Below are 23,097 nucleotides of genomic sequence, written 5' to 3' on the forward strand. Positions count from 1 at the left end.
GACGCTCTGGAACTGGCGTAAAGGATTTTTTAAAAAGCTTATGGAACACCTGTTTGGAACGCTTCACTTCAGCGATATGTTGAACAAAACTTTCAACAATAGGCCATTTTACAGCTGTGCGCTTAGTGACCTGGTCTTTGAATGGAAACGAGGCTGAGGGTGACTAAACCTTACTGCTTGTCAACAAGTTTTCATATATAAATGCAAACTAGTTAGCATAAGAACAGCATGATCTACGAATGAAAATCAGGTTTGTATCAAAGAATAGTCAGCCTCGCTTCCAATCAAAGACCAGGTCACTAAGCACAAAACTGTGATCAGCAGATATTTGACCGTGAGAGAAGATTGGGTACGAGTCTGTCCGTCCTCCGAAACTCCCGCCGAAAGGAACTAAAACCCACTACCCGCTGATAGTTTGAGTATGAAAGTAAGGCTGAGTGGCTTCATACTAATCCCAAAATTCAGAAAACAAGATACAGAATGTATGAAAAAAGTTACATTCCGTACCTCTGTTCCGTCATCAACTGTTAACTACCTTATTGTTACTAATTTTCGCGGGAGCTTAATTTCCCGAAAATGGAACAGGCAAATTTCGGGCAAAAAGAGATTTATGCTAAAAGGAATTAAATTCCACGAAATTTTTTTCGACGCTGATCTGCATTAACAAATTTGAAGTCACATAATTGTTACGGGAGAGTTAATTTTGCATAACGTTGTGAATCTTTTGCAATTTCACTGAACAGGATTCGACGGACGACCAACCAGCCGATCTGCAGATTCACTGACGTTCAGACTTATGAGAGAGATTTAGAATCGCGTTCACGTGATCATTTCTGTCGTTTGCCGTTAACGTTATTCTAAATCTCTCTATTACTGTTACGTATGTTTCGCGAATTTTTGAAACTCGTGAAGTTCAAGATCCGCGAGAAAAAAATGCTTTCGTTCACAATTGCATTACATATAAAAGACTTGACAAAAAAGTTGAAATTTTGTATAGTAAAATACACCTCTCGCCGGACGCTTACTGGTGTCCTTAAAAGGCACAAGTGCCCGGTTTTAATGCAGGTTATATGCTCTATTCTGCAATAATAGTTTAAGGGTAAATAACCCTTAGACTTTTAAAGAGTTTTAATTTCAATGTCGAGAAACCAAAACTTCAGTTATTACTCTGGCCAATCACAACAGATGTATATAGCTCAATGAACCAATCAGAACTCGAAGCAAAGAAAAATGAAACCTGCATCAAGCGCGGGAAAACGCGTGCGCCCAAGTCACGATTAATTAGCTTTGGTTTCGCAATTGCTTCTCATTTTCACATCGGTTGATAAAATGACCCGAGTTTTTTAAACCAATCACAGAACGTAGCAAAGCAAACCCAAAGCAATTGCAAATTACTTTCGACACTCGATTAAAAACAGCTCTATGATGCTCAATTGAAAACCACTCTATTTGCCCTCAGTTATTATGAATTTCTTTACATTTTAATTCAAAATTCCCGTGTAGTTTTTAATCATTATTCCCGAACTGTAAGTCTATACCGTACACAGAAAGTGGTAGACCACGCTTTTAGAAGTCTTAAAAGCACTCTACTACACGGGTTTCGAGTGACAAATGCATTAATTTTGGTGTGCGCGTCCGCTTAAAAAATAGGAGCGCGCTGAAAGCAGTTTTTTTCTACAATAAACATAGACGGGAAGAAAATTTTGGGAGCCAAGAAGTCGTTCGCTAATATGAGGTCTGCTAAATACAAGTTTCACTGTAATTAAAAAAATGCAAAGCGTTTCAATTAAACACCGTCTGAAGGCAAGGAAAGAACGTCTATTCGTCTGTTCTGAGAAACTTGATCAATTAAGATTTCCGAATTTAATTCAAATATGAAACTTGCTTTCCGTGACTACTTGAGTATCGGAAAAGAAACAGGTAACTTAGAAATTCGGAAAACAATATTTTGTTGCCTAAAATATAAATTAAGTTACTCAAACATTCAAGTAATCAATGCGGGTAGCAAACCCCGCTAATTAGTTTTTACAAATTAATTCTTCTTTGAAAATGCTCCAAAACGGTCTAGGAATGTAACACTTTTTGGCTTTTTCTTAAAGTTTTTCCTAATCTTGCTTCAAGTGATCGATTGTCGGCGTAAACAGTGAATTGATAAATGTTTTGCAGTTTAATATTTGGCGAAGTTTCGTCACGTGACTAAAGGCACTCAAAAATATTGCGCCTGGGGGGTTAATGGGTTGAAACTTCCGTTAACCATTTCTACAAGAAATGAAGAAATGAGCGATTTCACAATCGATTCATCCGAATTGTATATATAGTCTATATACATGTAGCAGTTTTTTGAAGTCATGTTAATTTGGCTAGGACTGGATCATTTGCTTCACAACAGCTCGTCGAACACCCTATCTGTGAAAAGTTTTACAGGCGGAGTTACGCCATCGCTGCTTCTTGCTTGTATCGCCATTGCTGGTCTACTCATGCTCTATGTCGTTGTTAAACACGCGGTTAGTGGCGACATGGACTCGAACGCCGCTCTGGACGAGGAATCCTGTGACGAAATGCTCAACCCTGAATGGACCGGGAAGAAGACTTGACATTTCATCTTGTTTCTTGCAGTCTTGGAAATCAATAGCCATCTTTTCTCTCACAGTCGCTACGACTGTTTCGCTCAGCCAAGGTACCCAAGGCGACTTGTTATTAACCAGGGGACATTGCTGGTCAAAACAAAAACAAAAACTAGCGCCGAAGACTCAGGATTATTTGCCTTTTCAAAATGGACAATGCAAGTGTGTGCGATTCACGTTTTTGGCAGGCATTGCAACGTCTCAACAAGACTTCGCTAAAGTAACTTCATTCCGACGATTTATTTTTGGAACAAAGCGTCCATTTAGTGCCTACTAACTCATCCCTTAAACTATACTTCGCGCGGCCATTTTACTTTTAATTCTAATCGCTGTATTCAGTACTGATTTAATTCAGAACAATCACCACGAGATAAGGGAATCGTTGTTTCAATAAGAGATACAAACAGAGAATCAAGAGATTAAATTTTCTTAAGGAGAACCTTGCGTTTCAAAAGGCAAAAACAAAGTTTAACGAAAACTCTTCAGCATCAAGATAGAAAAACGATCAACAAGACATTCGCGTGCTCCCTTGTTTACATGAAACACCTCATTGTTTGGCTTAAGTGATGGTTATTAAATTTCTCACTTTGCTTTGGTGAGGTGAAGATCATCTTTGACAGTTTGGCATAAAGTACTTTTAGTTTTAATTTTCAAGAAAATATTCGCGATGTAATATCGGAGGCAATAAAATTTCAAAACCTGAAGTGTTGCCTACTTTACCCTCGGTCTTTCAACGAGTAAAGCAGCTGAAGGGCGAGCATGTTGTTCTTGCGGGAAGCATTTAAGATATATTCTAAGTAAAATAGATCCCCAGCAGTACTGAGACAGATAGAAGTTCTTTGCAATAGATTTGAGAAAAACTACTACTTCTGCTACTACTACTACCACTACTACTACTTCTTCTTCTTCTTTTTTTTTTTTTCTGAAAAAGGTGGAAATGAATTTGTTGTTCCGAAAAAGAAAGTCGTTGTTGCCGTTTTATTGTCAAGTGATATTGTCTTCGCTGAGGGCTGTTTATTGGGATGAAAAAATGGATCTGAATATGAATTAATTATAGCGCTTCGAGGTATACTCAAATATATACAGCATATTTTTAAAATATGATTTCTAGATGATGAAGTTAACATTGCCATAAAACCCTTGAGCACCGGAGAACACTCGAGGAATATGGAAGTTATTCACCCCACGCCTCATATAGTCTCCATATTTTCCTCTTCGTTTGTCAAATGTACGTGGTGTTTTATAGCAATATAATACATTATTTTGCCTTTTGGATATGTCAAATACGTTTTTCTCCTCCGCGAGTGGGATCTGAAACTGTAAACAAGTTAAAAGCTGAAGGGAATTGTTTTATCGTATCCGGATATACCTCTTCAAAACATTTTACAGATTTCACAGAAAATAGCATAAGGGTTTGATCAATTTTACCTTGCATTAGCAGACGTCAGACATTGCCGTATGTCTATCGTGAATTATATGTCGGGTTTCGTAGAACATCAAATTGCCGAAAGGAACTATCAGACAGACAGACGCCAACGACAGAAGTAGTTTATTGTTTGTTTAGACGAAAGGTTTAAATTAAAGACACAACATAAATAGGTGTCAAGTTAGCGGAACTGTCTCTTCGCAGATGAACATTAGCACGTCAAGTGATTGATTAAAAAGATCTGGATCGGAGGAAAGTTAGTGGTGAGCTATGCCATTGGAAATTATTTTTCCCCTAAATGAGACTTAAACATTGTTAGTCCCTGATATTAAAAATTTTAGTTGTGTTCTAAAACAATTAAACAGCTCATCTCTCTTTTCGAAATGAACGTATTTTCAACTCGGCTTTTAGTTTTAATTTTCAAGTTGACTTGTCGCGTACAGGAAACTTATCCTTGTAGTATATCCGACATTGGGAAATTCAGCCGTATTGTCATTTTACTACGTTTGAAAGAAAGTTACATTTGCAGGTGTCCTTGATGACAACTTAAGCCATGCAATCATCAAAACATCCGGCTAAACGGCTAACGGGTATTTTGAGAAAATCACGTTTGATATTTTATCGCGATAATTTATACTTTCCATACTTTATACTTCCAAGAGTTAGTAATTGTGAGAGCCACAGGTTTTTTGGTTTGTATTGTCGCGTGTGTTAAACCCTACAACTTTACAACTACTACTACAGCTACTGCTGCCGAGTCTCTATTAATTTTTACATGTAATTTATGCATGTACGTGCCTTCCGGTTGCTAAGCTTGAACTTATAATGTATGTTAATATCGTCACAACCTTTATGCTTAAGGCTGAAAGTTATTTCTTATCGTACTGAAAGATAAATGCTTAGAATAAATATTTAGGTAAAGTGTTTTTAGGTCGGTAAGTGAAATTCAGTTTCTATAATACAGCTTAGCTTGAATACTAAGCTTGCTCCTATAGTTGCCTAAAGGCAATCTTAATTGTCTATAATATCGATAATAAATAAATTAAAAATAAAATATATCACTATATTTAAGTGTCAATGTCTTTAGCGCAGAGCAGTAATTGGGGACACTTTCCAAATCGAATTGGAATTTAGAAATGTTAGTTTTTGAGGAGAGGGGAAAACCGGAGTACCCGGAGAAAAACCTCTCGGAGAAAAGACGAGAACCAACAACAAACTCAACCCACATATGACGCTGCGTCCGGGAATCGAACCATGGCCACATTGATGGGAGGCGAGTGCTCTCATCACTGCGCCATCCCTATTGCGCTTTATATGAATTTGATTACTTTAATGAGACAGGTAGCCTAAAAGCTCGTATAATAACATATTCGAAATTTTGAAATAATTAATTCATGCCACGTAAAATATACCAAGAATGCTAAGATCGTATGATTATTATGGTATCATTAATTAGCAAAATTACGAAAATCATCTTCGCACCAAACCCCACCGGTGTAGTGACAAATCGTGAGCAATTGATCTTCGGCGTCCTTTCGAATTCGGATCGAACGGATCAAACGTCAACCTATCATCTTCGGATGGGTACAAGTCTTCGCATTTACTTCGGAAATCCTTGGAAGCCGGCTTTGTATGAACTTCAGAAATTTTCGGAGGCTTTCGCTTAGGATCCTCGCACAGGATCCTTGCCTGTGTAATAAATTCAAAAGCCAAATTTCTCTGGTAGGTGTTTACCCTTAAACCTTCACATCTCTGAATTTCTGAAGTCGACTGCGCTGAAAATTTGTAGGGATGTTGGCAAATGATGGAATGATATCATGATTGTCGTTCTGCTGGCGGATCACTGATTACTGTGATGCTTTAAACTACTAAAGTTGGAATTACCGAAAAGCAGTTTTTGTGTCCAAGTTTTCAGCTTGACAAGTGTTCTACGTTAAATTGTTTTAATATCCAATGGTAATTTATAACCTGTTTTGTGATGCCACAGAAGCAAATTTTGCAAATTCAAGACTCGCTGAAAGTTATTGGCCTGTAAACTAAGGAGTAAAAATGTGAAGATAGACTTTGAAGTGTTCAATCTTTTTCTTGAAGGGTTTTCTTCTTTGGCGCACAATACGTAGAGTACAGTAAATTTACCTCCTTCGTGTACCATGTCCTGAAATTCTATATCCGCGACGAAAACATGGCCCAAAACTGCCGTTTGTCCGTCTTCCGACGATCATGCGAGTCAACAATACATTTAACAACGTGCAACTTCTGAAGCTTTGAATGGATTATGATAATTTGTAACAATTCATTGCATGTGCGTATCTTTTTCTATTTCAAGTAGTTGCGATAGAATTACAGTCAAGGAAAAAAGATTTCCTTGATAGCGGTGATGGGCTATGCCCTTTGCAGATTATATAATTAGAATTACCTGTCAAAAAAATATCGTACGAAACAACGAGCTCTCAAACGTAAATTTTATGGGTTTTTGAGATGCACAAGAAATACTTGATTTGTACCTCAAAACTTCAATCAGACATGTTATGCGCCCAACAATACGAAACTTCAACACCTCCCTCCCCCGTTCCCGGGTAACTCTCCGAGCGCGAGCATTTGAACTTTTGACAATTGGCTTGTCCAAATTCCTGCCCGGCAGGGCTAAAAAGCAGTTCCAATTCCCTATGTTTGATATACACTATTTGGAAACTGGTTCATTCAAATTCAATCAAATTCTATATACATACCTTCGAAAACACTGCAAAGACTGTGGAGATCCCTTTAGGTGAGCCAATACCTCACAAAAGCGACATTTTCCCCCTTGAACTCGACCATGGATCACGAACCACGTGTATTCCGCAGGTTCAAATTCCCAACTCTTCCCAAGTAAAGTTAAGGATGTTGAAGATGCGAGTTGATCGACGCATAATTCTAACACGCCGAAACAGAATACACTAAACAAATTATTAACGCCTAAAAAATCTTGTCATGAATATTTCGCGTAATCGGTTGGAATAGGTGGTCACGATTCGTGCATACTCTTTAAATAAGTATATAAATAATGATCGAGTATTAGGTCCTGTGCGACATGTCCTTTTAACAATTTTAAATGAATAATTGTTGCCCTACCAAGTTGGGGCGACCTTCACCATTTGCAACGTCTTACATGGTTGGACAAGAGGACATAAGAACAAACAGCAGAACAATGCTCCCAACCCTAAAAAGCAATGCAGCTGCAGTTTATGAGGGTCCAGTGAAAATAGAGCTCTTGAAGGGTGCAGGTCTATTATTCCTGTAAGTGTAGACGGAAAGTTTCAAATGCATAAAAGATCTCCGTTTTCAAATAAACACGATCGCAATCAGATATGTGTGGACGGTGCCTCAGGGAAGTCGTAGGTTCACGCAAAAAAATAGGGTAAAATATATGATATTGTGTAGCTCTCAGTCCATAGGTTAACGCAGTATTTATTTTAATACCACAAATGCATCTGAGAAAGAAAGTTGTAAACAATCTGTTGGTCCATGCTTTCTCCAAACTTAACGATTTCAAGAGGATATGTCGTGGGAAGGTTTACGTTTCGGGCAAACACTGGGCTGAAATAAAAACTAAATACCTTTTCTCGTATAGAAGATGCTCCTAGAATATCAATAATTAGGTATCAAGGGATTTTATCAAAAGGACAAGAAACCATAGGCACTTTTTTTGTCGGTTTTTCCAAGATAACAGGAATTGAAGGAAAAATGGGTCAAGCTCCTCAATTTAATTTGTTATCCAATTCTTTCCCCGCCATCTGTAGCAAATGAAACCTATTTACAGTTTCAGAAAACAAGAGGTTTTGCTCAAAACAGAACCACTATTTTGGGGTTTTCTTTGTTTTTCTTTTTACACTTTTTTACACTTTTATTCCAATAAACGAAGCCATGATTTAGTCGCTACATTATCAAGCCGAATTGCCCAACAGCGTTCCCTTATCAGCTCTCAACAAAAAGATAAATCTAGCTTGATTCTTCACAGGGGCTCGTCACATCAGTTATGATTAAAAAGGTACAAAAGATTAAGTTCGTGTCTACTCTGCGAGCGATCCAGGAATGGATCAAGTTGTCAGTTTCGGAAATTCCCGAACATTTCCGACACGCGCCGAGAATAATAAACATTTAATTGGTCACGTGACATAACGTTTCCACTGAAAAAAGGTTTTGACAGCAGTGTTATTCTCGATTGAGTTTTCTTACCTTTTGTGAAAAATTGTCAGCGTGTCTTCTATATATCGATATTTCTATACCATTTAGAATTTTTTTGTTGCTTTTGATTAATCTCAATTTTCCGAGGTTTTGGCGGGAGAAATTGAGAAACCCAAGATGGCCGCTGTGAAGAATCAATGACGTTATTTCCTCGTCATATGACGTCATCATCCCATTTTGCGGACTACAAAACGAACAATTTTGGACGTCCTATTTACTCTTCAGGTTTCTTTGACATATCGGAACTCAACAAAAGCGCACTCTGAGTAGGGTTAACCTATTGCCGCTGTCCATCGAATTTAAGTTAAAAGTTATATCCTAGATTCCGCACTGTTCAGATTGTCCAAAACTTCCCTTAAACGCTCCGTTTCTACGCAGAGATATTTTTCGGCGGCATCGAATATATTCGAGTCGCCATGAACATCAGTCCATTTGTCTTTCGCAGCTTCTTTTGCAGACTTGTTTAGTTGATATCTGAAATGAGGTTTCTCGTCAATTATAATCTCTTCTATGAGTTGTGCCACTCGCTTTAGGTCAAGTTTTTTCACCGATCCCTGTCTTCGCATCTTCCCCGAGCAAGAATCTTGGTATCTTTTCGTGTCGTCGTCCGCGTTCTCCATTTTTGAGCAGATCGAAACTTGAATAGTCTGGGCTGTCTTTTCTTCTCCTTTGATCATACTTGTTTCAATGACGGAGCAGCTAAACGATGCAAAAATGTAACATAGTCAAACTTCTCAATGTTAGTGAACGAACACTACGCGCGCCAGGCATCATTATCATACCTCGTATTTAACCTGCGATCAGGCGATCTTTTTTTTTTGCAAGTTAAACGAAATAGAGCCGGGTCGCAGGTTAGCTTCTTGAATAAATACTTACAATATCTGTTTCATTTTGCATACAGCGGCAAAATGAAATTAAAGCGCATGCTCTCACGAACGGATGTTGTTCTTTTTGTTCCTTGTAATCGGATACCCAATCTCGTAGCCAGAGTCCTCAGGCTCTTTTGTCAGCGGTTGGTCACAGGAGAGACTCTGGGGAACTGGAATTTTATTACCGCAGGATTTTTGCGGTAAAACAATGGAAGCCGTTACGGGGCAGCCAATCAAAGAACCTGAGGACTTTGGGTAGGAAATTGTCGGATACCACGTTCAACTACCGGAACACCAGCCATATTTGCTCTAAGAACAATCATGGTTCACTAGCAGGCGAATTTCCCCAAATTTACCCCTCACAAAACACAATTTTTTAACCGAGAAATCTACCCCTAGAGGACACGGGAGTGAGAATTGCTCCGAAGAAAAATAACTTACACTACGAGCGCTCGACTTCAGGCAGAAAGTTCACTATTGTTGCAAATATATTTTCTTTCTTAAAAAAGACGTGGTATTATTGTCCTTTTGGGAATTTCCTTGAAATTAACAACCTAACTAAAACAAAAAACAGATCATTTTGCAACCTAGTTGTTTCTTTGAAAATAGTGCTCGTAGCTTAAGCATGCGCACTGATTTTGCCGCTGTGTCCATTCAGTGTGCTTTCCGTTACGTATGCGTAATTGGTCCCAAGACGCACTTCCGTAAAATTTAAGTTTCCATGTAAACAGCTTTAACTCAATAACTAAAGAACAGGCGCTATCGCTACGCAGCACAGTTCCAAAACGTCTCTTATGTACTGAATTAAACAGCTACTATTCAAAAAAACTGGTTCGATTCCCCATCCGAGCTGTTCCCTATCGCAAGATAACCATTAAAAAGAACATTTTGTTTCCTTACAATTCTATTTAACGATAAGAGACAAACTGGTGTTGAGTCAGTATCAAATTTCTGACAATTTGTGAAAACGGAGGCTAGTTAAGGAAGGCCAAGTAGTCTACGGTTGGTCATCGTTTGGTCGATGAGTTCCTGGCTTGTTCATGCTCCGTTGCATTTTCGAAGACCCAGTTACAGATAGTCGGGCCAGTGAAAAGATTTCACGGGCGAAATCGAGACCAGTGAAGCCCCGTTCTTCCCGTCCGTGTTGTAAACTTGGCAAGTCCCGATCTCGCTCGTGAACTCTTCGCTCCGTCTCGACTAAAACCCCCTGGGTCTTCAAAGGTGGATCCGGTGGAATGAAAACAATAGACCGTTCTCTAAAATGGCAGCCAAAAATTCAACTAAGTTAAAATTTAATCGTATACCAACACTAGAAAGAACACTTTTCCTTTAGTAAGATATTTCATGCAAAGTTTCAGCATATCAAGTGTAATATCAGCTGAGAAAATGTAAGTTGAAAAATAAAAAAAGTACAGACGTTTGTATGACTTGGGGTATGACGTATACTACCAGTCATACAAACGTCTGTAAATTTGTCAAATTTCATCTTACATTTTCTAAGCTAATATAACACCTAATATGCTAAAACTTTGCAAGGTTACTAAATAAAAGTAAAGGTGCTCTTTTCAGTGCTGGTATCAGTTTTTCATTCAGTTCAATTTTAACTCATTGAAATCTGTTGCCGCCATTTTGGAGAAGGGTCTATTAAAGTTGAACCTTTTACTATGACAAAAATAAACGATCATCTAAGCTTACTGGATATTAAACGCCAGACACTCCGGTGCAATGCTCTCCATAAATCCCTCGACAGCAAATCTTGAGGCGCAGTAGATACCGTGGAAAGGGATGCCTTGTATTCCAGCCTGATTACTGACAACTATAAGCCGGCCGTCTCGTTGTTTCTTCATCAAAGGAAGAACAGCCTTGATTAGATTTATCACCGAAAAAGTGTTCACATCAAATATAGTCTTTGCTTGGTCGATGGTGTGAGTTTCTAACTGGCCACTGAGCAGAACGTTTGATGTTATAACTGAAAAGAAAGAGATATGATGTTTACTTGCTGTAAGATCCCAAACATAAACTTTCTTGACCTTTGTTCAAGAGCAGACAGTTTAATTGGTTTATAAGGGAATTTTTGCAATTTGCACTGAATTATGCAGACAAGGAAAGGTCACAGTTGAACGAGAGAAATAAATTGAAGAAGCTCTAGCGAGCTCCGAAAGAAAGAAACATTTTAAAACACAGAACTGGCCGGCCAGCAATTCTGTTTCGTAAGTCGCGAAAGGAGAACTTACGCGCGCGAATGCCACACGCGGAGCGCGGAGGCAAAGAACAGCGAAAAGTTTGTTTGCGGAAGGCGAATTTCATCGCGTGATTCATCCTCCGTGACCAGGCTTATAAGATTAGAGCATGTAAATATTTCAGAAATGAAATCCATATTTATTTCGCCTGATTGTTTGTGAAAGAAAGGTGTAGTGGAATTTTATATTACAAGATTTAAGAGTCGGCTGGCACGTTGCGTGTACATCCATCCGTCGAGCAGACATGTGAAACATGGTATACAAACAATCGGTACATCGGCAGACCGGAAACTCAAGAATGCAATGTCTTTCAGGTTGAAGAGTGCCCAAAATATTTTGCCTGTCTTCTATTATTTCCCCAAATTTGCTGGTGAGATCATAATAGATGGAGATAGAAAACAAATAATTACAATCCTGGCGTGTTTTTGTAGTTGAACAAAGATGATATAACAGGCCATCGAAGAAACAGATGAATGTGTTCCCCTTCGGGATGACAAACTGACACATGCGTTTCCAATCGAACTGTCAGAAAAGATATGAGAGTAATCCCTCAGTTCGTCTACAAGCAAAGGGAAAAATACCTCAGAAACATTTTAGACTTTACAATTTGCCTCTACATGCAAATTATTATTGAAATTAATATTGATTGGTGAGACATTTGAGTTTTCAAAGCCGCACGTTGCTTCGCGGCGGCACGCGGATTAAATACTCTGGTATGATAGGACTCACCCACAGCATCGATAAAGCCGTCGTTGTCCATGATCTCTCGCAGAACTCTACGAACCGATTCGTCTGATTCCATGTCCATTTGCAGAACAAACAGCGTCTTGTTCAGTACATTCAAAATCCTCGAGTCAGCTAAGTATTCGCTACTTGAAAGAGAAGGCATTGTAACCAGTACTTTAAACTTAGAGAGCGTCTCTTCGGCCAGGGGAAGGGCAAACGCTAGGTTCATTTTGTGTGAAGAGCCCGTGAATAGAATCACTTTGGGACCGCTCGCTTCTTCTTCTTTCTGGCTGTGTACACTCTTACGAGTAGAGCTTCGTTTTCTTTTAAACCGACTTTTCGCAGCGCCCATCTTTAGTGAAATCAGAACTGGTCGTTGTAACTTAAGTCGGAAGAGGGCAAAGTTGTTTAGTACATGCACAAGGTAAATACCCCCTGCAGCGTTATGGGTGTGAAAGAATACCGAATGTATTTTCTTTTCCTTCAGCGGTAAAATGGTCCAAAGGGTTCACTAATTGGCAATTTGTGAAACTTAAAAGGTCAAAAAACGGCTCCTCTTTTGTTAGTGCGTAGAGTTGTTGTCAAATACTTCAACTCCTTGAAATAAACAAACTGTCAAGAAAAATCAATATGAAATGAAATCCGGTCGTCACGCAATGTAGTTTTGTCACACTAGAGTGCACGTCGTCGAGTGGAGTTTTTAGCTTTCAATTTCCACAAAACCTTCACATTTTAATATGTTTTTGGTTGATATTTGTTATAATTGTTATAATTTGTTAATATTATTGCACGCAAACACAGAAAAGGCACATTTTGGTGGGCCAATTTGGGCAGGGAATGTACTGGGAAGGCTCGGTTCGAACTCACCCACCGGAAAGAAGGCCGGTTTGATGAGGGGCCCGCTTGGCGGGTGTACTATACTAAGGCAGGCTGCCAAAGGGGGTGCCTCATACCTGTGCTGAGGGGGAGGGGGGAGGGAAGGGAGTTGGTAGCTAACATTATGTCTTGGGGCCAAGATAACCCAGTCCAGTGATAGAACTACATGCCCCCTTCCTGACGGGGCTTCAGTACAGGGCTGAAGAAGGGGTGCCGCAGGCACCCTCAAAGATTGTCCGAAAATGAACAGGTGGGCTGAGAAGCGAAGCTTCCAGGGCAACCATAAAATTTTGAGGACAATTTCAAGCCGAGGGCATTATCATCCGATATGAAAGAAAGCCGGAAAGGGGTTTAATTATTTATTTTAAAACCCTCCGATTCATTTCTTAAACGCGCGCGCTTTACTATGGAACCGATGAAACACCCAGTGATGGCCACGACGTAATTGCAGCCAAATAACAGCAAACTAAGCAGTTTAATTGATTCTATTAAACTATGACTGGATTACAACTACTTAGACCTAAAGCTGAGACGCTGTTTTTTTGTTTTTCTCGTCGAAAAAAATCCCGAGCAACCGTTATCAAATCGGACGACTGTTAGCATCTGATAACCATTATCCAATTTTGAACCGCGTGGCATGTTTTGTCCAGTGAAAATGCGCGGAAATTAACCAGTGAGTTCTAACATAGGCTAGCCAGGCAGCAGAACTGACAGTTTAAAGAAAGAATTGGCAAAGCAAAAAAATCATACGGCACTACGTAGAACTGAATATAATCTTTACTTGTGTTTTGTCATCAATCAGCTTTTCCTATTGTTAATACTGTTTGACATATTTCTCTGTTTCCAAAGAACTAAATCCATTCTGAACATAGAAAGACAATGGTTATGAAACCTGACAAAACTTCTTTGTTACATGTTTTTTGTTTGCCTTTTTTGCCTTGACCGTGCACAAACAACAATTGAATTTGGAATGTATTGGAACAACTGACCAATCGAAACGTTTTTGTTAAGATATTCAACTGTGGTGTGAACGTTAAAAAACAAAGAATTGTGCAGGGTCGCGGCCCTTCCGACATAAATTGCAGCACCATCGTTTTCATGGCAAGGTTTTCTAACCAGTACCGCAATTTACTATGCTATGAAGTACCAAACAGTTCGAGGGCTATTTCCGAACTTTGGTCCCCAAATGTATGAACTTTCAAAGAAAAATTCCTACTTGCTAATTAGACATAGTCCATGGTTACTTTGTTAAAAAGAATCTGGCGTACATAAAAACTAGCTAAAGAAACGCTGATGCATGAGTTCCATGGGTTTGTCACCCGTGGGGTCTGCAAGTTTGGCTGCAGTGGCAGAAGCATAATTCTTGTTAGTTTGGTATCGCAGATGAGGTTTGTCGGCTACCACAGCTTCCAGGATTACTTGAGCAACTTCATCTCCGCTCTGCACCACGGTGGTGAGGCCAGTTCGCATCTTCTTAAAAAAGTTATCAAGGAGCTGTTTTGTTTCCTCGTCCACTGGAAGGTTCTCCACTTTAGGATCAGAGGCTTTTTTTGCGTTGGCCACAAAAGATGTTGCCACTGGTCCAGGCTCAATTAAAGAGCATCTTTTGAAGTAAAAAATAAATAAAAAATGATTAGGTAGCATACCATGTGACATTTATGTCACACTGCATGTATCATAAATGTCTCGATATACATTAAATAATTATATTTTTGGAATGCATATTTTTGTTTTTTTAAACAAGCCTGCCATTCAGAAATCAATGCTTACTTCATGGGAGCCCCATGGTTTATTTCGGTGGATATCTGTTCGGGTGGCCTCATAATCGCTTTAGAAATTCGGATTCAGTAGCAAAAAAAAATCTACAGTTTTCTTCGGCAAAATCTCAGCTCAAAATTTCGTATCACTGGAAAACTGATTCCTTTCGTTTTCGTAGGGGCAGGAAATACTTAAAAATGCGGAAAAAGGTCGACTAGCATTTTCATAAATCTGAACAACAGCTAGTGAATTCGGAAACTAAAATCCCGTTCGCTAAAACTTTCACTTACGTCCAGAAATGCACCTAACCCTGAATTTGGGTACTTCATACAAAAAAAAGCCTTTCTGTCGTTTTCATATGACTTCATGTATGACAGAATTATGTGTGATTTAGTGAGAATTAAGTTAAGGGGACACCTTGTGATGTCTATCATACAGTTTATGAATTTCATTAGCGTGCATTTCTAAAACTTTCCGCAACTAAGGGGCTGTTTACATGGAGGGAGGAAGATCCTAGCACTAGGAAGATCCTCGTAGGCGAAACAACTTTTCATTTGGTTTACATACAGAAATTTCGGTCGGAGTGGTTACCAAGAGGAGAAGGAAAAGAAGAATAATTGTCGGCCTTTAGAAGCTGAACGCTCGGCTGCCGCCATTTTGTTCTTTTTTGTTCCTAGTACTAGGATCTTCCGAGCGAACGTAGTTTACATGAAGCTAGGATCCTCCTAGTACTAGGATCTTCCTATCTCTCAGCTAGGAAGATCCTATCTCTAAGAAGATCCTAGCACTAGGGCCAAGTACAACATTTTGCATGTAAACTGAATACAGAAAACATATGGCACTAGGATGATCCGCCTTCTAGGATCTTCCTCCCTCCATGTAAACAGCCCCTAAAATATTCAGCTAAACCATCTGGAAACACAGGAGACGACATTTTCAATATTTTGGTTAAATGTTCTCGTTCGTTGTCCCTATAACATATGAGGGAGCTTAAGCACAGACAGCACACACAGACGTTCGTGAGCCACTGATGGCAACCGGAAGTAGGATGTTTCCTTTTTTAGCGTGGTTTTTAATCCTAACACCAACAGGAAAAGCTCTTTTTGATGACTGTGGCTTGAAGTTAGAAACGCTATGACGTGAAAACGATCCAAAAAGGAAAACAGTCAATTTCCGATTGCCCTCCGTGGCTCAAAAACGTCTGTGCTTAAGTTCCAGACTTGATTGATTAAGAGCCCTGGCGTCCGTTTCTCAAAACTGCCGAATAGTTTGCGGTCCCAAACAGTATCTTTCATATCAGTCTTCTATTGATTAGTGGAGGCCTTTCGTGCAAACTAGACCGATGGGTTTCTAAATTTCTTGAAAAGCTTTCAACGTCTTCCCTTTCAAAACTATTAAAAATCAAATTTATGGTAATGAACATTGCGCACGTAAAATAGTTCTTCGGGCAAGAGTTTTGTGAAATGCACACCTTGAGTAAAAAGACGGCCAGATGAGAAGAAAAAAATGGTTATCCAATTCCAGATACTAGAGCTCACAATCTTACCACACGGTTTTAATAATATTGAAATATGTCTGTACTGGCTCTTCACGCGCTTTTCAGCAATCATGACTAAAACACCACACGAGTACATAGGGTAACATACGGGTAACATACGAGTAACATACGAAACATACGGATACATACGAAGACATACGACTAACATACGAGTAACATACGGATACATACGAGTAATAAAATACGAAAAAATACGAGTAAAATTCATAGGAGTAAATTGTTATTTTTATTTATTTTTTAATAACATGAGAGAGCAAAACATATTTGATATTTACTCGTCACGCGTAACTTCCCCGACTAAGGAAAGATTGTGTTACAAGGGCAAAGATTTTGGCTTGATTTTGCACTGATTTTTTGCCATTTCTCATAACCAACTAAGGTGAAATAGTGAAATCAAGATGGCGGATCTACTGACGTCATACGACGTCAGCGTATCCAAAATATATTGTGAATTTATTTTACTGTGACTAAATTTAAGCCTTGGGGGGTCGATCAACATCCCCCCCCCCCCTCAAACTGGACCGGGTACGTGTTTGCTGACGTGAAAAATGCTTGCAAGGCTTATAATTAGAGCTTCCTTTATGAGAAAAACATTCGTATCACTCGTATGTATTCGTATGTATCCTTATGTTAGTCGTATGTATTCGTATGTATCCGTATGTTACTCGTATGTATTCGTATGTATCCGTATGTTCCGTATGTTACTCGTATGTTACCCGTATGTTACCCGTATGTACTCGTGTGGTGTTTTAGTCATGATCCTTTTCAGGCCCTCTAATGGAAATTCCAGCTTTAAGTAATTAACCCCTCCTCCTCCACACCCCCATGGGAATTTTCACCCTCTTGTCCTTGTTGAGTCGTTATCTTCTCCAGACAAAAAGGGATTCCTTTCTTTGATCCTCCATTTAAGACACGTCCCTCCCTCCCCCCGGTTATCCATCTACAATCGTCGTAGATAGCAGAAGGGAAGGTTACAATATTAATTTACTTTATAATACAATCTTAAACGTGTAAGACTCTAAATTGAAAAAAAAAAACACACACACACAAAAAAAAAAAGGTTAAAACGCAACTAAGAAAAGAAGCTTCGGCCGAAAATCTTTGGGCCTTCGACGGTTTTAAAAGACAAATAAGCAAACGCTTATCTAACGGTTCACAGTTTGCACGTGCTACGCTGACGACGCGTAACGAACGATCGCCGCGCTAGAGAACAAATTACGTGAGTGACTTATAAATCTCCTTTGATGAAGTCTTCTATTGATGGTCTTGCAATTTACCTAGTTTCGTATCTTCTGTCTTTAACGTTCGTATCCCCCGTAGCCTGTGAACAGGCTCCCAAGTGAGGAATATAGGGTGAACACAAAAGTCAAGCTCGGAGAGGGGGTATACCGCGCTCCGCTCGCCCAGCTCGCTGATTTTTCTTTTCGCCTTATACCCCACTTGGGAGCTAGCCCCCCCCCCCCCCCACCGGTAACCACCGCTGAAACAGGGGGTGGGGGGGGGGGGGAGAAACTGAAGACAACTGGGTTAAAATGTGCTCATCTTCCCAACAGAATTGACGATGAATGTAGGTATACAGACTGAGTATCTAAACCACGGCCAGCTTTCATTTTGAAAATGACAATCACAGAGGGAGTTCCAATTTACACACTGACCTTACATTAAATGTCTTGAGCATTGGAGCCAATGACTCAACAAGTCCTTCCACCGCAAACTTTGATGCACAGTAGATGCCATTGAATGGTACTCCATTGATGCCTCCCACGCTACTCACACATATAACGTGCCCTTCCCTGTTGGACTTCATGCTTGGTAGTACAGCTTTGATGAGCCGTAAAACTCCAAAGAAGTTGGTCTCAAACACGTCCCTTGCCTTATCCATGGTCTGAGTCTCCAATGCACCAAACAGTCCCACTCCAGCATTGTTAACTAAGAAAGGACAATCTTAATCACAACGCTAATCTTGTTTATAGTATTTTAAAGGGCTGCTGGGGGTACAAGAGGAAGAAAACCAGGAGAATGAGGGTGAAACTTGGAGGGGGGGGGGGTGGGGACAGCATAAAATACATTTGGGGGATAACATAAGATTGGTTTCTACCACTCTCTTTTGCCCATTCTTTTTGTGAATTTTTTTTTGGGGGGGGGGGGGGGTGGAGATGTGTGTTGGCTGATTACTCGCTAGATGTAGGGGTGATCACAGGCCTTAGTTTTTCTTTCATCACAAATTATGGAGCCATGTGGCAAAACCTACCACCTCCAAACACAGCCCATACAAAGGCCTGCTTGGAGCATAAGGGGTGGAAAACCAGGAGAAATAAGGTTGAAACTTAGAGAAAAGGAGGGGGGGGGGGGGGGGTATCAAATACATTTGGGTGATAAAAAAGGATTAATTTCTACCACTCTCTCTTTCCCATTCTTTTGTTATTTTTAATTTTTTGTGGGGTGGCGGAGGTGGGGGAGGGGGGGGATGAAATGTGAGCTGGCTGATTTTTCACTGGATCTAGGGGGGTCTCAGGCCTCAGTTTTTCTTGTGGCAAAACCCTGGAAAATTCTTACACCTCCAAGCACAGCCCATACCCCCCATGCAAGGGTTTTTTCCAAGAACCCCCACCCCTGCGGAAATTTCCATACAGCTTTATACTTTTCTTTAACTTATTTGGCCTTTGAGATCCCCTACAGAGGGGATTGGAAAATTCAGCAGGGTGGGTGAGGGGCAGTATGGCTACATTCTGTAACTACACAACTGCAATGGGAAAGCAGTATACAAATTAAGAACATTCACAAGACCACCCCCCCCCCCCCGGGAAGGTGAGATACCCCACCTATCCAAAGTCACAAAAAAGCTAGCCTTTACATGCAGCCCTGGTGCACTGGGGTGAGGTTTAAAATGCTCTATCCCGTGTGCATTGTCGACAGGTCTTGTTCGAAATCCTTTCCATTAATTAAAGTTGCATGTAACTTTGTATTCTTTAAGATATTTCAATAGAAATTATGTTCTACCCGTTACGGAGTCCATGCCCCGACTTTCGTTTTCTCTTTTTGATTTGGACTCATGAATATTTAGATCTAATGAAGCTTTTCATTTTGTTTTTGTTTTGGGCAAGACTTCAGCTTGATCAAACAGATCAGCTTGATTATAGGACTCCAAGCTTAAATTGTTGCTGGCACCATCAACTTCTTCAGTATTTTCTTCACTAAAACTGTTTTTCTTGGCGTTTTGAAGATAAAATTGACAGAAAAGCTCACCACGCTTGTAGGGGTTGGCAGCCATGTTGTTTTGGTGGGCTTTGGGGGAATTCAGAATTAACCCCAGCTAGGCAGGTTACCCCACCTTCAGCATTCACATAGAGAAAACTCACCCAGCTAAGCAGGTTACCCGGCCCGCTGACCAGGCAACCCGCCTCGGTGGGGTACCCCACTTCTCATTTGAAGGCGATCAATCCCACCTGCATGTAGACCGCAAGCAGTCTCTTTCTGGTTAGTCGAGAGGGTGTGCTCATAGTGCAGCGAGACTGGAGTGGGGAGAAAAAAAGAAGAGAAGAGACTGGGGGAGAGAAGGAAAAGAAAGGGACTGCAATCTTAACTGTAAAAAACGCGTTCAAATTTCCCGTGGCTCCAGCAACTGAAAATTCCGATTGGTCCATAAAGAATAGCTGCTGTCAGACAAGTTTGATGTGTAATTAACTTCTTCACACGTTTGATGTCAACACTTCAGATCACTTGGAAGATGGCTTCGGTGAGAGAGTGTAGCAGCGATGTGTCCATAAATTTAAGAGATCAACTCGGCGACTTAGTTCTAAAAGAGGAACAGAAGCTAGGAGTAGAAGCGCTCTCTCGGAAAAGATGTAATGGCCTTTCTTCCCAATGGTTTCGGGAAATCCATTATTTATCAAAGCTTCGACTTTGCCAACATGGCCTCGATTGTGGTTGTTGTTCCGTTTCGCAGTATTTTCCAAGACCAGTTGCAGTCAAAAGACTTTGGTTTAAAAGCAGTTGCCTTCAAGAAGATCCCACAATTATTAAAAGACATTTGTGCCAACAAGTACAATGTAATCTTCGCATCCGCGCGGAACAAGCTTTGTCAGCAGAATTCACCGCAGGATGCTTTAAAATGATATTAACAACAGCTTTCCAGTTGTCTTGAACCACGTTTGTGTCGTCGATTTGTTTTACCCTGGGCCCTGAAGAAAAATTCGAATTTTGGCCTTTTCAAAGAAGCTTGGCGATTATTCCCCTTTGCTCCTAATGTTCTGGCCCGGTGTTCTGGTCATTGAATAACAATGCTGAGTTGTTATCTATTAGCTGTCATTTTTAATTGGATTTTTAATGGGTTTAACGAATTGTGGGCAGAGTTACCCTGAATGCGTCCTTAACAGCTAAGAGCACAGTCCCTTTCTTTTCCTTTTCCCCTTTTTTCCGCCTCTTCCCAAGCCCCCTTCCGCTTGTTCGCTCTAGTTTTTTTTTCCGCGCTAGGCTATTTCGCGCGACCTCTCGACTATCCAGAAAGGGACTGCATGTGAACAGCACCACCCCCCCCCCCCCCCCCGTCCCCTTGAGAGGGCTCTACCTATTGAGGTTGAAAACGAATTCAAAACTGTGAGCATTTAAATAAAAGCTACTGGGCAGCAGTTTACTTTGGAACAACTCGATTTCCAAAAATCTTTAAGCGTTGGAAAGTAGTAGTCAAATCTCTAGTCGGACGGAATACTCGAGGTTTTTCCTCAAAATGAAATCATAGCTAACAATCAGAAAAATAAACTGCATTACCACAAAAATAAATCATTTAAGCTTACTGAGGATATCAATCCGTTGATGAGTCGCCAACAACTCTTGTACAACTTCGTTCACGGAATCATCCGAGCATACATCCATCGCCTTTATGATCAGCGTATCGCCGAGGAAATCTTTGCCTTTCTCTTCCAGCTCGCCTTTCTTTGCGAGATTCCGAAGCGTAGCATACACCTTGAAGCGCTTTTCTTTATCGCTAGCCAGCAAAACGGCCGTAGATAGCCCTATTCCACTAGAACAGCCTGTAACAAGCACGATTTTGGACGCCATGTTTGTGTTCGTAACGCCCAACGTAAACACAACTGCGACTGCTCATGCGAGTCACCAAGTCACGCAACATTTCTAGTCTATTCGTATCACGATAATCGTCACATCAGTTTCTTAGCCAATGTGAGCGTACGTCACAGTAAAAACAAAAGGCTTCCTATGGGTCACAAATGGAATCGAAAATGATTTCCACTTTTCCTTTGAGGAACCATACACAATGTGAAAGAAAGCGTTAAAACGTGCACACCACATGTCGTCTTTTCCGTTGTTTTTAACGCGCCGGGAAGGTCCTGTCGTTTTGTCTGCCGCGGCTATCGTACATACTCGTAGAAGACCCGCCGGAAAGGGATGCTCTTGAGTAGAATCCGCAGGTCAAAGTCAGTAGTCAAATAACTTTATTTATCCACGGTATTCTCATCAGTTACACTAGGTACTAGCTATAAAAATAGTAATTACAAAATTCGTAATATAAATTATCTAAACCTACAATAAATTAAGTAAACTGCTTTACCTGAGAGCCGTGTTTGACCTTTAAGCAATTACATTGAAAGAAGCCGCTGCTGCCAGCATGGAAATATGCTAGAGATCCTGCCTGCTGCAAGTGAGTTGGTAAACTGTTCCATAACACCGCACCACTCTACCTGAAACTGTTCTTAAGGAAATTGGTGCGGGGAAGGGAGACAGCAAGTTTATCTTCAGTGTTGCCAAGAGCCAGAAATGGTGCTACGCTCGACAAATTTGCGATCGAAGATAATCAGGAGCGAGCCCACTTAGAGATTTGTACACCATACAAGCTTTTTGTATCTGGTGCTAAGATTCAAGCTTTCTCCATTTCAGCACTTGGAAAAGGTATTCAGTACTGGTGTCAAAGGCAGCGGAGGTCAGGAATCTAGCAGCACGGTTTTGTTGCTTTTGGAGTTTATTGGCAAGAGTTTTATTACAGTTACCCCAGACAACGTTACAGTAATCGAAATAAGGTTTCACCAGAGAATTGTAAATAACTCGCAGCGTTCTATGAGGAACAAAAGGTCGAATGCGCTTCAGGGCCCCAATACCAGAAGCAATCGTCTTAGATAGATTCTCGATGTGAACATTCCAAGTCAAATTTTCGTCGAAAAGGGACGGTTGGTATAAACGCGGAGGTGTTCCCGTTTGTCATGGCGGTGGAGGTGTCCTTAGTGGCCGCAAAAAAGACGGCAGAGAACAGAAATTGATACAGGACTTTTGTTTCAGACTTATGCTCCGCTAGGAGCTATGAAAAACACCTATCTGTCTTCTCTTTTAGCTGACCAACCGAACCAACCAACCCACTGTCCCACTGAAAGGGAGATTGGAAACGAAGTCAATTTTACGGGGTTGTTCTGAAAGGTTTTCGAAGGAAAAATGGAAATTATTTTCTCTTGAATTTGAGCTCCACACAAAATCTTGTCTAAAATGTCTAATATGACCTCTCCAGATAATAACCCCTCCCAAAAGTCATAGAACCACAAAATACTCCCGAAAGATAAGACCTAACAAGCAAAAGATAAAGGGTTAGTCAGTTTATGTAAAAAGAAACTCTGGTGCGACGTCGGTGTGTGGAGAAGGATGTGTGTGTGTTGGGGGGGGGGGGGGGGGAGGGGAGGGGGGACGAGTCAATGTTTGGCCAAGGTACCTTCTCAACCCTGTTGATAAAACCAAACATTTATTCCTAAAAGGAAACGCCGGCCAGAATAGCCTGCGTAACAGTCATTTATTTTCC

At 40.5% G+C, this 23,097-nt stretch overlaps 2 protein-coding genes across 2 annotated transcripts; both read right to left on the reverse strand.

The window, feature by feature from the left end:
- Nucleotides 1-7,479: 7,479 nt before the first annotated feature.
- Nucleotides 7,480-12,543, reverse strand: LOC146469767 (retinol dehydrogenase 8-like). The gene is made up of 3 exons (XM_085122841.1): nt 12,113-12,543; nt 10,839-11,112; nt 7,480-8,973 (listed from the first exon to the last, which is right to left on the reverse strand). Exons 1-3 carry the CDS (start codon nt 12,459-12,461, stop codon nt 8,586-8,588), a joined length of 1,011 nt encoding a protein of 336 aa, XP_084978967.1. The 5' UTR covers nt 12,462-12,543; the 3' UTR covers nt 7,480-8,585.
- A 1,201-nt stretch (nt 12,544-13,744) lies between these two features.
- LOC146469768 (retinol dehydrogenase 8-like) lies at nt 13,745-21,390 on the reverse strand. The gene is made up of 3 exons (XM_085122919.1): nt 21,095-21,390; nt 17,957-18,230; nt 13,745-14,588 (listed from the first exon to the last, which is right to left on the reverse strand). Exons 1-3 carry the CDS (start codon nt 21,357-21,359, stop codon nt 14,261-14,263), a joined length of 867 nt encoding a protein of 288 aa, XP_084979045.1. The 5' UTR covers nt 21,360-21,390; the 3' UTR covers nt 13,745-14,260.
- Between the last annotated feature and the right edge of the window lie 1,707 nt (nt 21,391-23,097).

This window comes from Pavona decussata, unplaced genomic scaffold, assembly GCF_977016875.1.
Source record: "Pavona decussata unplaced genomic scaffold, jaPavDecu1.1 SCAFFOLD_119, whole genome shotgun sequence".
In the NCBI taxonomy this organism is placed as follows: domain Eukaryota; kingdom Metazoa; phylum Cnidaria; class Anthozoa; order Scleractinia; family Agariciidae; genus Pavona; species Pavona decussata.

Coding starts and splice junctions, on each gene's coding strand:
- LOC146469768 (XM_085122919.1), bottom strand. CDS start 21,359: ATGGCGTCCAAAATCGTGCTTGTTACAGGCTGTTCTAGTGGAATAGGG. Junction 18,231..21,094: donor TCAACGGATTGATATCCTCA/GTAAGCTTAAAT, acceptor GTCCTTTCTTAG/TTAACAATGCTGGAGTGGGA. Junction 14,589..17,956: donor CTCAAGACATTTAATGTAAG/GTCAGTGTGTAA, acceptor TTACTTCAAAAG/ATGCTCTTTAATTGAGCCTG.
- LOC146469767 (XM_085122841.1), bottom strand. CDS start 12,461: ATGGGCGCTGCGAAAAGTCGGTTTAAAAGAAAACGAAGCTCTACTCGT. Junction 11,113..12,112: donor CGGCTTTATCGATGCTGTGG/GTGAGTCCTATC, acceptor CTTTCTTTTCAG/TTATAACATCAAACGTTCTG. Junction 8,974..10,838: donor TGTCTGGCGTTTAATATCCA/GTAAGCTTAGAT, acceptor TGCATCGTTTAG/CTGCTCCGTCATTGAAACAA.